Here is a 16,667-nt window from a genome sequence, read left to right on the forward strand (position 1 = left end):
AAAAAAAAAATATTAATAAAAATGCAATAAAACTATCCCCTATTTTGTAAACGCTATAAATTTTGAGCAAACCAATCAACAAACACTTATTGCGATTTTTTTTACCAAAAATATGTAGAAGAATACGTATCGGCCTAAACGGAGAAAAAAAAATGTATATCTTTTTTGGCGATATTTATTATAGCAAAAAGTAAAATATAGATTTTTTTTCAAAATTGTCGCTCTATTTTTGTTTATAGCGCAAAAAAAACAAACAAATAAAAACCGCAGAGGTGATCAAATACCACCAAAAGAAAGCTCTATTTGTGGGGAAAAAAAAGGACGTCAATTTTGTTTTTCGGAGCCACAACTGCACAATGGTTAGTTAAAGCGACGCAGTGCCGAATCGCAAAAACTGGCCAGGTCCTTCGCCTGCATAAAGGTCCGGGTCTTAAGTGGTTAAAGTGAAACAATTAAAGCGAAATATTCCTTTAATTTTTGGGCAAGGGTTGTGGGGATGAGGCCGTTGTCTCCATTAACATAGGGACAAGATGCTTTGGGGTCCCAAAGCATCCTCCCCATGTTGGGGGCATGTGGCCTGGTATGGTTCGGGGGGGGCGCTCTCTCGTCCCCCCCACTTTTCCTGCTGTCTGAATGGTCTGGTATGGATTTTGAGGGGGGCCCCTACGGCATTTTGCTTTTTTTTAATTGGCGCAGGGTTCCCCTTAATACGCATACCAGACCTGAAGGGCCTGGTGTGGAATTTGGGGGGAGCCCCATGCAATTTTTTTCTTTTTTTTGGTTCGGGTTTCCCCTTAATATCCATACCAGATACAAAGGGCCTGGTAATGGACTGGGGGGGAACCCATGCTGTTTTTCCAATGACTTATCTGTATTGCCGGGACCCGACAATTCATAAATAGCCGCGAGTTTTAAATGACTTATTTTCCCTTTAGAAATGTAATTTTGTGCAGGGACAGTTCTAAGCACGGGAAACATGCGCTACTTTACAGGCATATTATACCCCCCTCCCCCCAGGTACGAAATGTAAAGAAATATTTCACTTTTATTGTTTCACTTTAAGCATTATTAAAATTACTGCTCCAGAAAAAATAAATTGCATTGATACATGTCCCCTGGGGCAGGACCCGGGTCCCCAAAATTTTACTTTTTATGACAATAACTTGCATATTAGCCTTTTGATTTTTCATGTTAATCTCCCATAGACTTTCAAACGGTGTTACGCGGCTTTCAAATTTTCCACGAACACCCCAAATTGTTCACTATTTGGCGAACACCCGATGTTCGAGTCAAACTTACGAACATCGGGCTCATCCCTAGTGGGCACCCTTCATAAATGACACAGCAGGTCTACAGTCTCGGGAACCCTCTGTGAGATCCCCTCTTGGGTCTCTCACCCTCTGGAGGGCTCTCTGAGGGGTCCCTTTTAAATTTTTGTCCCTGTATAGAATGCCCTTTTTGGCACTTTCACCCTCTTGCCCCACTCAGAGGTCCCTCTTAGTTTTATGGCCCTTGTAGAATCTGTCTTGGCTCTTATGCCCTCTGAAGGAATGTCTTTCAGCTATGCGACCCTCCATGGGGGATCCCTTTTTTGGCTTTATATTGATCTCTGTGGAGCCCGCCTTTGGCGCTATGACCCTCCATGGGGATCCCTTTTTGGCTTTATATTGATCTCTGTGGAGCCCGCCTTTGGCTCTATGACCCTCCATGGGGGATCCCTTTTTGGCTTTATATTGATCTCTGTGGAGCCCGCCTTTGGCTCTATGGCCCTCCATGGGGATCCCTTTTTGGCTTTATATTGATCTCTTTGGAGCCCGCCTTTGGCGCTATGGCCCTCCATGGGGATCCCTTCATGGGGATCCCTTTTTGGCTTTATATTGATCTCTTTGGAGCCCGCCTTTGGCTCTATGGCCCTCCATGGGGATACCTATTTGGCTTTATATTGATCTCTGTGGAGCCCGCCTTTGGCTCTATGGCCCTCCATGGGGATACCTTTTTGGCTTTATATTGACCTCTGTGGAGCCCTCCTTTGGCTCTCTGGCCCTCCATGGTCCCCATCTCAGCTCTCGATCCTCTGTTGCATGTCTTATGTTTCTCTCTGGAGTTCTGGTGAATTAGTAAATACTTGAAACCACAGATATGAAAGGTTTTATATCACACAGACACCGCCCATATCACATACCACCCATCCACCATACTGGAAGAGTCCTTCTCCTCACCGCGCATTGATGTTCATCACTCGGTCATAGTCCTCCAGTGTGGTGTTCTCCACCGTCCCCATCGCCAGGATCCCCCCGCTGTTCACCAGCACATCCAGCTCTCCAAAGTGAGCGACTGTCTCCTCTACAATCCGCTGGACAACTTTCTCATCGGTCAGATCTCCAGGGACCAGGAGGGGCTGTAGGGGGGAAAAAAAAAGTCTGATAACCATGTAAACGAAGGTGACAAAATCTGACCATGGCAATGAGGGACATTCAGGAATGTGACACAGAAGGAGTTAAGGAGACACTAATCAATGTGACACACAGGGGGCAGAGATGAGGAAACCGTAATGACAGTACATATGACATATCACTTTTCATTTGAGTCCATCCCCCACAGCCAACTACCCTTTGTTCCACTTGACCCTCCCTTCTAGATTGTAAGCTCTAACGAGCAGGGCCTTCTGATCCCTGCTGTATTGATTTGTATTGATATTGTGACTGTACTGTCTTCCCTGATGAGCTGCACAAGCTGTTGGCGCTATATAAATCCTGTATAATAATAATAATAATAATAATAATATCACGCCACCTTCAGGCCAGAGATCTCTTTGCAGGTCTTGGCCGTCTCCTGCAGCTTCTCCTGGTTTCTTCCATTTAGGGCCAGTCGGGCCCCTAGACCAGCGAAGAGGATGGCAGTTCCAGCTCCAATTCCAGAGCTGGCTCCCGTCACCAGGCACACCTTCCCCTGCAGGGACACCACCTGAGGAGGGACACAGAATAGAGGATGAATCTATTGGGAAATGTTACAGACAGGCACCCCATATATGAACAAAAATTTTCTTTCTCTGCACACTTTCTGTATAACGAGTGAGTCCCTGCTCCCTGAGCACACAGCTGGGGCCCCTGACCTTAAGGGCCCATAGACAGTTGCCCCACCCACTGTAGCTACTGTCCCCACCTCTGGACTTGCTGCTGCCCAATAGACAGGGAGATTCTTTTTTTTATTTGGGAAACATTGACACCCGTTGAGTCTTCCCCATCCCTCTCACATGATCACATCCAGCAATTGTTATTAATTACAAATGTTACATTGTATCCAACAGGCACCCCTCAATCACACAACGAGTTACAGTTTACATTCATAATGATACTTTCCACCTGCACTCTGTACACACAACATGTGTTAAAAAAAGGACACTTTTCCCACAGAGCCAAGACGGGCCCCTCAAAGAACCACAAAGCATACAAGGGCCCCATGAGAGGCTAGTAGAGAGGGACCCCACAGATGGTGTAGAACCAAGAAGAACCCAATACACATTAATTTTCATCAGAATTTCAGGGATTTTCACGTTCATTTTAACAAACGATAAAGAACGTGCAGAATCCGAAAAAATCCAAAAGATCCGACAAAAAATGCTTTATTTTAATTTTGTTGTGACAACAGTTGGATATAGATAGAAGATTCGACATGACGGTGACAATAGTGATCTGTTAGGTAGATTCACAAAGAGTTAGGCCGGCTTATCTACAGATAAGCCGACCTAACTCTGAATCTAAGCCGGCCTATGTTTAAGTGTATTCTCTAACAGAGATACACTTAAACATATCTAAGATAGGCTGGCTTGCGCCATTCTATCTTAGGCTGCAATGTTTCTTTTGGCCGCTAGATGGCGCTTCCATTGCGGCCGGCCTAGATTATGTAAATGAGGGGATACGCCGATTCCCGACGATTTACGAGCGTACGCCAGGCCTACACTGTCGAGTTACGTCGTTTCCGTACACGATAGGCCGCAAAAAGTTATTCCACCTATGAGGTGGAATAACAATGTTAAGTATGGCCGCCGTTCCCGCCGCGAGGTTTGAATTTTTTACCTCGTTTGCGCAAGTCGTCCGCGAATCGGGATTTACGTCGTTTACGTACGCGTCAAAATCAATTGGCCCGTACGGCCTACTTAGCCACAAAGCACACTGGGAAATGTAGTCGCCCGGCGCATGCACAGTGTAAAAAACGTCAAAAAACGTGAGGTCAAGCCTCATTTCAATACTACACGCCCCCCTCCCAGTCATTTGAATTAGGCGCGCTTACGCCCGCTCGTTTTAGGCTACGCCGCCGAAAATTTGAAGGTAAGTGGTTTGAGAATCACTTCTAACCTAAATAGTTTTCGGCGGTGTAGCCTAAAAAGAGTAGGCTAGGCCGTCCTAATTTTAGGCGCCCCTACGTGAATCTACCCAAGTGTCTGTGGTTGAATGTGCCTAACCTAACTCTATTAGTCCGAGATTATTCGACATAGAGAGAAAAGATTCTACATTATAGAGAGAAAAGATTCAACATTATAGAGAGGAAAGATTCTACATAGAGAGAAAAGATTCTACATAGAGAGGAAAGATTCTACATAGAGAGGAAAGATTCTACATAGAGAGGAAAGATTCTACATAGAGAGGAAAGATTCTACATAGAGAGAAAAGATTCTACATAGAGAGGAAAGATTCTACATAGAGAGGAAAGATTCTACATAGAGAGAAAAGATTCTCCATAGAGAGGAAAGATTCGACATTATAGAGAGAAAAGATTCAACATCATAGAGAGGAAAGATTCTACATAGAGAGAAAAGATTCTACATAGAGAGGAAAGGTCCTACATAGAGAGGAAAGATTCTACATAGAGAGAAAAGATCCGACATTATAGAGAGAAAAGATTCCACATTATAGAGAGAAAAGATTCGACATTATAGAGAGAAAAGATCCGACATTATAGAGAGAAAAGATTCGACATTATAGAGAGAAAAGATTCGACATTATAGAGAGAAAAGATTCTACATTATAGAGAGAAAAGATCCGACATTATAGAGAGAAAAGATTCGACATTATAGAGAGAAAAGATTCGACATTACAGAGACATGAAGATTCGATGAAGCAGCTAAAAACATACGATCACCACAAACTGACATTTATGGACAAATGCTCCGCCCATAGGCTATAGAAGAATTCTAATGTTGGGTGACTAGTAATAATAATGAATAAATATAATTATTACTAGTGTCATACAACATTAGAATTCTACTATAGCTTGTGGGCGGAGCATTCGACCGGAAATGTACGTTTGCGGCGTTGTACAGTTTCGCTGCTTCATCGAATCTTCTTAGAACATCTGACGAACACCATAAGCCTTCAATGACAGATTCAACCTTCATTCATTCAGATTTTCGGAGGAATGCATTTTTTAACTAAACAAAGTAAATGAAAATGAATTTCGGGAGTAACTAAATAAATACATTTTTCGGATTAAAAAAGAAATTCCGAAACAAAATATTGTAGTGTGCGCGTGTCTAGAACTCAATGGGAGGGTTTTAGAGCCAAGTGGTACCCCACAAAAGGATTATAAAATGGAGAAGGACTCCTCAGACAACCAAGATGGATCCCAGAGAGGGTGGGAGAGACAAAAAGGTACCCCAGAGAGAGGGCCGGAAAGTAGAGAGTGATCCCTCAGAGAACCAAGAAGGATCCCAACGTGGGCTGGAGAGCCAAAGGGGACCCCAGAAAAAAAGGCCACAAAGTAGAAAGGAACCCCTCAGAGAACCGGGAGGAATTCCACAGGGTATGTAAACTTATGAGCACCACTGTATATATTTATGTTTGAGTTTTAACACATGCCTTCATAGTACTGTACTGTATATATTTTTTTAATATTATTATTGGAGTTTTAAGACATGCCTACTATATTTTTTTTTATTTAAGTTTTAGAATATATTTTATGGTTTTTTTTTTGTTTTTTTATGAGTTTTAACACCTGCCAACATCATTGAGATGGAAATGAGGGTCACCTATTAGCAAAAGTATGTAAGCATAGGACACACCCCCTGTCATGCCCTCTTAAAGGAAAATTATACGATATATATATATATATATATATATATATATATATATATATATATATATATATATATATATATATACCGAGCCTGGCCGAACGTACCCGAGTGTACTGCGCTCGGTATATGTCAGCGCAGGCATTCAAACATGGCGCGGGAAGCGGGTATCGGCGTATACCGCGCACTCACGATTTTGCCCTGATTTTCAGGGCAAAAAAGTGCGCGGTATACGCCGATAAATACGGTAATATTATTATTAATACACAACTATATAGATCAGACCAAAATGAGGGACAAATGAGGACAGAGAGACTTTGCTCCAAATCAGGGACAGTTGAAAGTTACTGTATGCAACATAGTATAATCTATTCTATAGTCTGAGGCTAGGATCATGCTATGGGATCCTAAGCCGTCATCCTTACTCCAGCACTTGGAGACCCCCCCCCCCGTCCTCCCCCAGCCCGGAACAATCATCTGCAGATCACATTTCAGGACTGGTGAAGGAGGACCGCGCGCTTGTTACAGATTAGTGACTTATTCTGTAACAAAGTACACATTTAAAGCAGCACAACCTTCATAGATCACACAGCAATGGGAGCTCCCTGATGGAGAAGAAGAAGAACTCTGTGCTACATATAAAGTCATTGATAACACCTTATACACATGGGGGGGGGGGGGGAACACAAATTATACACATGGGGGGGAACACAAATTATACACATGGGGGGGGGGACACAAATTATACACATGGGGGGGGGGACACAAATTATACACATGGGGGGGGGGGACACATTATACACATGGGGGGGGGGAACACAAATTATACACATGGGGGGGGGACACAAATTATACACATGGGGGGGGGGGGACACATACACATGGGGGACACACATTATACACATGGGGGACGGGACACAAATTATACACATGGGGGGGGGGGGACACATACACATGGGGGACACACATTATACACATGGGGGGGGGACACAAATTATACACATGGGGGGGGGACACATACACATGGGGGACACACATTATACACATGGGGGGGGGACACACATTATACACATGGGGGGGGGACACATACACATGGGGGACACACATTATACACATGGGGGGGGGGACACACATTATACACATTGGGGGGGGGGGACACACATTATACACATGGGGGGGGGGGGACACATACACATGGGGGACACACATTATACACATGGGGGGGGGGGACACACATTATACACATTGGGGGGGGGACACATTATACACATGGGGGGGGGGACACATTATACACATGGGGGGGACACATTATACACATGGGGGGGGACACATTATACACATGGGGGGGGGGACACATTATACACATGGGGGGGGGCACATTATACACAGGGGGGGGGGCACATTATACACATGGGGGGGAGACACATTATACACAAGGGGGGGGGACACATTATACACATGGGGACACATTATACACATGGGGGGGGCACATTATACACATAGGGGGGGGGCACATTATACACATAGGGGGGGGCACATTATACACATGGGGGGGGGACACATTATACACATGGGGGGGGGGGACACATTATACACATGGGGGGGACACATTATACACATGGGGGGGGGACACATTATACACATGGGGGGGGGACACACATTATACACATGGGGGGGGGACACATTATACACATGGGGGGGGGACACATTATACACATGGGGGGGGGGACACGCTGCTCACTTGTTCCTGCTGTGCTGCCATCTCTGCTCCAATCCAGGTTAAAGGATTTTTTTTTTTTTTTTTGAGAAACTTTATTAACACTCAGCACTGACCAGCTGTGCCTTCAACTCTTTCCCTGCTGTCGAAATAGCGAAAGCTCAGGAATGAAAAAAAAATGCTTTGTCGTGGTTTTTGCCGGAAACTACAAACTCAAATAAACAGAATGTGTTACGGAGATCTCCGTCACTAAAGTTTGCTTTTCTTTAAAAGAGTAGGTTGAGTGCCGTCCGTGATACTTTTTTTATTTGTACTAACATATAACTTTTCATGGACGAGCTTTCGGGGTGTGACCCCCTTCTTCAAGGTCCAAGCGGTACAATACGGCTACAGTCACCTCAAGTACTTTTGTTTAAAAAAAAAAAAAAAAAAACAGAAAAAAGGAAACATAAAAATATATATATATATTTATTAATAATAAATTATTATTATTATTATTATTATTATATATAAAAAATATGTATACCTATTAAACACCTGCGAAAATTATTAACTCAATGACCAAAAATATCAAATGCTGTGTTTACATAGGTGTGCGCAGCCTATTGCATTAGGGTGTGCACCCCAAAGCTCAAACATAAACTACGATCACTCATGGTGTTCATTCACAAAGGGAAGTGACCGGTAAATTACACATTTACCGCCCACTTCCCCCACTCATCCTTAGGCTCGATTCACACCTATGCATGTTGCTTTTGAACGTTTTTGCAGTGCTTTTTGCGGTGCTTGCTGCGTTTTTTGACGTACGTTTTTTACATTTCCTTTAACAACCAGCTATAAACAGGTTAAAAAAAAAACGCAAATCGCGGCAAAATCACGGCACTTGCGTTTTGGATGCGGGTCCATTGAATTCTATTGCATGCAAAACGCTGCTTTTTGCAGGAAAAAAAAGTCCCCGACCCTTTCCAAAAACGCAGAGGCACAAAAAAGCATTGATGTGAACGCGTTCCATAGGAACCCATGTTAAAACATTTCCCTGCATTTCTGCAAAATTCATAAAAAAAAGCATTAGCGTGAATGGAGCCTAATTGCGCCTGCGCAGTCCTTAAAGGAACTTTCACGTTAGCCGGAACCATATGGGCAGATCACCGGCAGCACTCTCTGTGATCGCAGATTGGGGTAAAGGGCCAATCACAGTGGCCAGGTATCATCACATGGGGGGGGGGGGGGTAATCACGGTTATCCTCACTACAGCACTCGGTGATGTGATTTCCCCCCCCCCCCCCAGCTCAGAACAAGCATCTGCATATCAGAATCTATGGCCACATGCTTGTTACAGCCAGGCTAGTGGTTATTAGGTAACAAATAGTGTTGCTCACGAATATTCGTATTGCGAATATTCGGCTCGAATATGGCATATTCGAGTATTCGCGATATATCTCGAATTTCGCGGTGAATATTCGCTATTCCGAATATTCGCATTTTTTCAATTTTATTTTTAAAACAGATCACATCCTATCGACGTCGAAAAGCATTGCTGGTATGATTAGAGACCCTGGGCCGAGTAGCTAAGCTGAGGCGATCCTTTTATGTTGCCGAATATAAAAAAAAAAAATTGCGAATTTTCGCTAATGCGAATGCGAAAATGATTGCGAATTTTCGATAACTGTGGTAGGAGAACTCTGATTGTCTCTGATGCAAAAGGGGGGGGCTTTGTGTATGTGTATGTTATGAATATTTGTATGTTTGATATTATTTTTTTTTGTAAGAAGGAAAAAATTGCGCATACCTTAAAAAAGGGGAGAATACAGCAGCAACTCAAAAATGTTATACAACATAAATTAATACAAGACAGAAAATGGAGTCGCTCTACAAGAATAAAAAATATGTCTAGTGACAAGACATGTGGGCAAATTATAAAATAAGCAAGCGCAAATAACTTGTGAAATACACAGTGAAACAAATATATAAAGAAATATAGTCCCAATAATAGAAAAATAATCTTTCATAAAAATGTCTTTGATATGTGAAGTGAAAAAAAGTCCAAAGCATGCAGCATGAACGTGTTCAATCTTCAAGGTGTTTGATTGACAAACGGCTGTGACAGATGGATAGAGTAAAGAATCACCACCAATGCAAAACACTTTTTATTTTCTATTGTAAAATATCAAGAATATTCTGAGCCAATCAGAGTGCTCCTTCCGCATTTGCCGAATATTCGCAATTATTTTGTATTGTAAAATATCAAGAATATTCTGAGCCAATCAGAGTGCTCCTTCCGCATTTGCCGAATATTCGCAATTATTTTGTATTGTAAAATATCAAGAATATTCTGAGCCAATCAGAGTGCTCCTTCCGCATTTGCCGAATATTCGCAATTATTTTGTATTGTAAAATATCAAGAATATTCTGAGCCAATCAGAGTGCTCCTACCGCAGTTATCGAACATTCGCAATTATTTTGTATTGTAAAATATCACGAATATTCTGAGCCAATCAGAGTGCTCCTACCGCAGTTATCGAACATTCGCAATTATTTTCGCATTCGCAATAGCGAAAATTCGCAATCATTTCATTTCGATAAAATATCACGAATATTCGAATTTAGCAAATATATCTCGAATATTCGACTATATATTCGAGATATATCGCGAAATCGAATATGGCGTATTCTGCTCAACACTAGTAACAAAGCTAGAAATGACAGCAGCAGAGCCTTGCAGACAGCAATGGGCATTTCCATATTACAGCCATGAATGACAGGTCCTCTTTAAGAATAAGAACTCTCATTGGAGACCCATGTTAGGCTGGGTTCACACTACGGTTTTCCCGTCCGTCAGCCGCATACGATTTATATGAAAAACCGTATGCGGCTGAAACGGACGGGAACGTATGGAACCGCACACATGTGCGTTTTCCATTAACATTAATGTTAAAGGAAAACGTATGCGGTTGCCATACTGTTTTAAAAACGACCGCAAAACCGTGGTTGAACACGGTTTTGTGTACGTTTAAAAAACGTTTTGCCAGCAAATCGTACGCACCCGGATGCATCTGAGTGCATACGATTTGCAATGCATTGTCTATCTATACGTTTTCCCGTCCGTGCCCGTACGTTTTCAATACTGAAATCGTATGCGGCTGACGGACGGGAAAATCGTAGTGTGAACCCAGCCTAACACACACACTGCTTACCCATGTCTGCTCCAATCCAGGTCAGATTTTTTTTTATTTGTTTTAACTTTATTAGCCCTGAGAAGTGACACGCTGTGCTTTTAATGGTTTCCCTCCTGGAAGAATGCAGGAGCCCCGGATAGACAAAGATTTGATTGGTCAGTGAGGCTCAGTTTTCACACGTGCGACTTGGGACTGCAAAGCTGCATGACAAGCCGTACCCCCCCCCAATGAGTACCGTTCACGTCTGTGCGACTTCAAGTCACAGCGACTGCAATGTATCCCCCGCACTACGGTGGTCCCACTTTGATGCGATTTAAGATCCATAGACCTCAAGAACACACAGGCATTGCTTCAAGTCGCATCAAAATTGCACAACTTTCAGGTCGCAATAGTGGAAACCGAGCCCCAGGAACAGACAGAGAGCTGACCTGAGAGGTCTCTCCCGGAAGATACATTCTGTCTATTCCGATGAGATTGTATTATTGCGCTCTCCACCCCTAAAACTGAGGTCAAGGTTTACATATTTTTATGTATATAAAAGTAAAAACAATTCTAATATAAATATATTACCAAAAGTATTGGGACGCCTGCCTTTACACGCACATGAACTTTAATGGCATCCCAGTCTTAGTCTGTAGGGTTCAATATTGGGTTTGCCCCGCCCTCTACACGATATTACCAAACGTATTGGGACGCCGGCCTTTACACGCACATGCGCTTTAATGGCATCCCAGTCTTAGTCCGGAGGGTTCAATATGGAGTCGGCCCCGCCCCCTTTGCAGATATAACGGCTTCAACTCTTCTGGGAAGGCCGTCCACAAGGTTTAGGGGTGCGTCTATGGGAAGGTCTGTCCACAAGGTTTAGGGGTGCGTCTATGGGAATGTTTGACATAAAGTTGCCACCTCATCCCTTTAAACCCAAACAAATATTAATTACACAGATTATAAGGCTGATCAGGGCCGCCATCAGGAATTATGGGGGCCCCTTACACAGCTTCAGGCATGGGCCCTCCTGACGCAGAGAACCGGGGGGGGGGGTGCTGCCGCAAATTGAGAAGCGGGGAGCATGGATTGAGAAGCGGGGGGTGCCACAAATTGGGGGGGGGTTGTTGCCCTGGGGGGGCCCCTTACAACAAAAAAAAATATTAATTATTAAATATTAATTTAAAAAAATAATATATATATATATAAAGCAATAATAAAATATATATATATTTTTTTTTTTTAAAAAAGGGGGGGGGGGGGGTTGCCATCTGTGGCCCCGGGGACCTCTGGGACTTTTAATAAAAACAAAAGAAATTAAAAAAATATACATATATATATATAAAAAAATGATAGAAACATTTTTTAAAAAAGGGGCTTTGCCATCCGGGGCCCTGTGGACCTCCGGACCCCTTACAGGTGTACTGCCTGTACCCCCGTGATGGCAGCCCTGAGGCTGATTAAGGTGGTAATTAAACTCACTTGTTGTCTTATCTGCATCTAATTAGCCTCAGAACCCGTGTAATTAATATGTGTTCGGGTTTAAAGAGATGCGGTGGCAACCCTAGTCGGATGAGAAGGCCTGGCTCGCAGTCTCTGCTCTAATTCATCCCAAAGGTGTTCTTGAGGTCAGGACTCTGTGCAGGCCAGTCAAGTTTCTCCACCCCAAAACTCACTCATCCATGGTTTTTATGGACCTTGATTTGTGTACAGGTCCAAATCATGTGGTGGAGGGGGGATTATGATGTGGGGTTGGCACCTTATCCCTTTAAACCTGAACACATATGAATCACACAGGTTCTGAGGCTGATTATGGTGGTAATTAAACTCAAGTGGAGCCTTATCTGCAGTAAATTAGACTCAGAACCTGTGTAATTCACATGTGTTTGGATTTAAAGGGATAAGGTGGCAACCCCCTAGCTTTTCCCCTTTGTTCCAGAGAAAGGAACTCGTAAGGCTTCAAAATACCAAGACAATTTCATGTTCCCAACTTTGTGGGAACAGTTTGGGGATGACCCTTTCCTATTCCAACATGAATGCGCACAAAGACACGGATAAGCGAGTTTGGGGGTGAAGGAACTTGACTAGCCTGCACAGAGTCCTGACCTCAACATGATAAAACAACTTTGGGATGAATTTGATGGGAGAATGTGACCCAGGCCTTCTTGTCCAACATCAGCGCCTGACCTCACAAATGCGCTTCTGGAAGAATGGTCAAACATTCCCATAGACACCCTCCTAAACCTTGTGGGAGGCCTTCCCAGAAGAGTTGAAGCTGTTATAGCTGTAAAGGGCGGAGCCAACTCAATATTGAACCCTCCGGACTAAGACTGGGATGTCATTAAAGTTCATGTGCGTGTAAAGACAGGTGTCCCAATACTTTTGGTAATATTGTGTGTGTGTATATATATATATATATATATATATATATACACACTATATTACCAAAAGTATTGGGACGCCTGTCTTTACACGCACATGAACTTTAATGACATCTTTATTGCACCACAAATCACTTTGTCCTCCAACTTGTGGTCACTCTCCACCTGACTGATACAAAGACAGAGCTGTGCGGCTCCAGGTGGGAATGAATGAATGATCCCTTCAACCTTGTGGTCCAGTCCGCAGCCTGAATGAGGTTCAATGGTTCAAGGTAGGTTGACCTACACTCCCAGGTATGAAGCTGTGATCATTACTTTATTGAAGATAAAAACCCATCAAATCTACATCCTGAGACCTCTATGCAGGCCTGGCGAGATTAACGTGTTTTGCGCATCAAGGTTCCCTTAGCCCGCATTCACACCTAGGCGTTTTTACGCCTGTAGCGCTACGCTGCTGCCGCCAGAGGGCTGAAAACAGATGTCCCTCTATGGAGATGTTCACATCTCCACGCCGAACGCCTGTCGCCTGCCGCGTGAAAAAAGGTCCCGGACCTTTTTTTCAGGCGTCTTCGAGCGTTCGGCTAGGAGATGGGAATCCTCTCCATAGAGGGGGTCATCTTGGGGCACATCTAGGCGGACAATACCGGCGTTTTGTCGCCGCAAATCGCGGTACAAAACGCAGCTATTTTTTACCGCGATTTGCGTCCGCCTAGATGTGAATGCAGCCTTAGTCATGGCGCTGCGAGCCTCTCACCTTCATATTATGGAGGTCCAACCAAACCTTTCCCCGTATGATGCCTCATGTACACTGCTGCTGGTTAAGGATGAGCTCCGGCGTGGTACACGTGCAGAGCCCGCCAGGAAGGCTGCGCTAATCACAGCCAGACATTTCCCGATCGCTGCAGCCGAGCATCGGGAAATGTCTCCCTGGCTGCGATTAGCGCAGCGCCGCCCAGACTCACGCCGGAGCTCATCCTTACTGACGTTTAAAAGCAGTTGGGCATTTTTTTTTTCAGCTGCCCCTGAACTTTCCTCCATGTTATCTTATCCGTACAGAGGGTTGTTTATAGGCAGTTAAGTTTAAAAGTTTTTTTTTGTTATGCGAAAAAAAAAAAAATGGGTTCAGACAGATGCTTTAAACGCTTTTGAAACGCCAAACGCCTGTAACAGCTTGTAAACGCGGTAACTCGCGTTTTAGCAGCATTTCGTTTACAGACGTTTTTCATTTTAACAAAAAAAAAAAAAAAAAGATGTCAGTAGGGCAGAGATTGGTGTCAGTAGTTTATTTTTATTTTATTTTCTTTATTATTATTATTATTATTATTATTATTATTATTATTATTATTATTATTACTTACCATTTTATTGTTTTATTATATATATATATATATATATATATATATATATATATATATATATATATATATATATATATTATTGTTATATTTATTTTCTTACAATTTATTAGGAATAATGGGGGGGGGGTTTGATGAAATATCAGGGGTTTAAACAGATTTTTTTTTATTTATTTTTTTGTTCCTCTTATTGGTTGCACTAGATGGACTTGTGTCTTTTTTTTCCACCTGTGACCTGACTAACTATGTAACCTCTAATATCTCACTTTTCGGACAGATTCCCCAGTCCTAAGGCTTTAATTACACCTATGCATGTTGCTTTTGAGCGTTTTTGCAATGCCTTTTGTGGTGCTTTACGTGCGTTTTTACCGCGTTTTTCGTTTTTTTTTTTTTTTTTTTTTTAGCCAGTAATTTTTTTTATTTTTTTACATTTCCTTTAACAACCAGCTATAAACAGGTTGAAAAAAATAACGCAAATCGCGGCAAAATGCGTTTTGGATGCAGCTCCATTGAATTTGATTGCATGCAAAACGCTGCTTTTTGCGGGAAAAAAGTCCCCGACCCTTTCCAAAAACGCAGAGGCACAAAAAAGCATTGATGTGAACGTCTTCCATAGGAAACCATGTTAAAAAATTTCCCTGCATTTCTGAAAAATGCACTAAAAAAGCATTAGTGTGACTGGAGCCTTAGGCTGCTTTCACATTGCAGCGTGGAGCCGCGGTGACGGTATAGCCGCGCTATTTGTAGCATGGCTATACCGTCGTATTTACTGCGATATTCGGGCGATAGCGGTGAGGTTTTAACCCCCGCTAGCGGCCGAAAAAGGGTTGCGGGCGGTATTACCGCGCTTTCCCATTGATTTCAATGGGAAGGCGCGGTATAGGAGCGGTGAACACACCGCTCCTATACCGCGGTAAAGATGCGGCTAGCAGGACTTTTGGTGCGCTCCTGCTAGCGCACCGCTTCAATGTGAAAGCCTTCGGGCTTTCACATTGAACACTACAGGGCATGATTTTTCATGCGGTATAGCAGCGCTGTACCGCATGAAAAACGCCCCAGTGTGCAAGGGGCCTTACTCTGCAACCAAGCAGCAGAGGGAAATCTGCGCAGCCCAGGGTGATTAGGGTGTGCCCAGGCACATCTGGCACACCCTGTGTGCGTACCTATGACCCATAAAACTATTTGTCTTTTAGAATCTGAGGTTCCCACCACAGTTCTGTTTGGAAAAAAAACAGGCTTTATGGGATGTAGAGGCAATAACCTACAGTTGCTATTTTTTTAATGTGAGGTATCATTGGAGCGAGAGCAATAATTCTAGCACTAGACGTCCTCTAAGTCTAAACTGGTAACCGTTAACACATTTTAACCACTTCAGCCCCGGACCATTTGGCTGTCCAAAGACCAGGCCCCTTTTTTGTGATTCGGCACTGCGTCGATTTAACTGCCAATTGCGCGGTCGTGCGACGTGTCTCCCAAACACAATTGACATCCTTTTTTCACAAATAGAGCTTTCTTGTCACCGCGGACATCGAGTCCGTGGGACCCGTGGTTGGACTCATGGAGCTCGCGGTGGGCGGGCGCGCGCCCACAATGCCGCTCTTAAAGGGCCAACGTGTGTATATATACGTTGATCTGTCCGGCCGTGCCATTCTGCCGACGTATATCGGCGTGACGCGGTCCTTAAGCGGTTAAGGGACTTTGTTTGCTTTTTCAGTTGCCTATTTGAAGTGATGGGATTAATGTCCAATTCTGGATGTCATTAGTTACTGTATGTAATGCCATACCTTATTGTTCATTCCGCATATCTTAAATAAAGATTTTAAAAATAAACAATGTTACTTTGTATCTCTCCATCTCCTGTCTGATGTTTATAAACAATGTTACTTTGTATCTCTCCATCTCCTGTCTGATACAAGTTTATAAACAATGTTACTTTGTATCTCTCTGTTTAGTTTTATAGGCATTGAGTCAGACAGCTTTTTTTTT

The 16,667-nt window shown here is 43.2% G+C and overlaps 1 protein-coding gene across 1 annotated transcript in view; it reads right to left on the reverse strand.

Annotated features, from left to right (window-relative positions):
* Positions 1-7,899, reverse strand: part of LOC120942924 (3-oxoacyl-[acyl-carrier-protein] reductase FabG-like) — a 32,029-nt gene extending 24,130 nt beyond the window's left edge. Inside the window, exons 1-3 of the mRNA XM_040355881.1 lie at positions 7,812-7,899; positions 2,794-2,964; positions 2,220-2,398 (exon numbers count right to left, since the gene is read on the reverse strand). Coding sequence (XP_040211815.1) covers positions 2,220-2,398; positions 2,794-2,964; positions 7,812-7,832 — 371 coding nt within the window. The 5' untranslated portion in view covers positions 7,833-7,899. The remainder of the gene's footprint in view (positions 1-2,219; positions 2,399-2,793; positions 2,965-7,811) is intronic.
* Between the last annotated feature and the right edge of the window lie 8,768 nt (positions 7,900-16,667).

The sequence above is a fragment of the Rana temporaria genome, chromosome 6 (genome assembly GCF_905171775.1).
Source record: "Rana temporaria chromosome 6, aRanTem1.1, whole genome shotgun sequence".
In the NCBI taxonomy this organism is placed as follows: domain Eukaryota; kingdom Metazoa; phylum Chordata; class Amphibia; order Anura; family Ranidae; genus Rana; species Rana temporaria.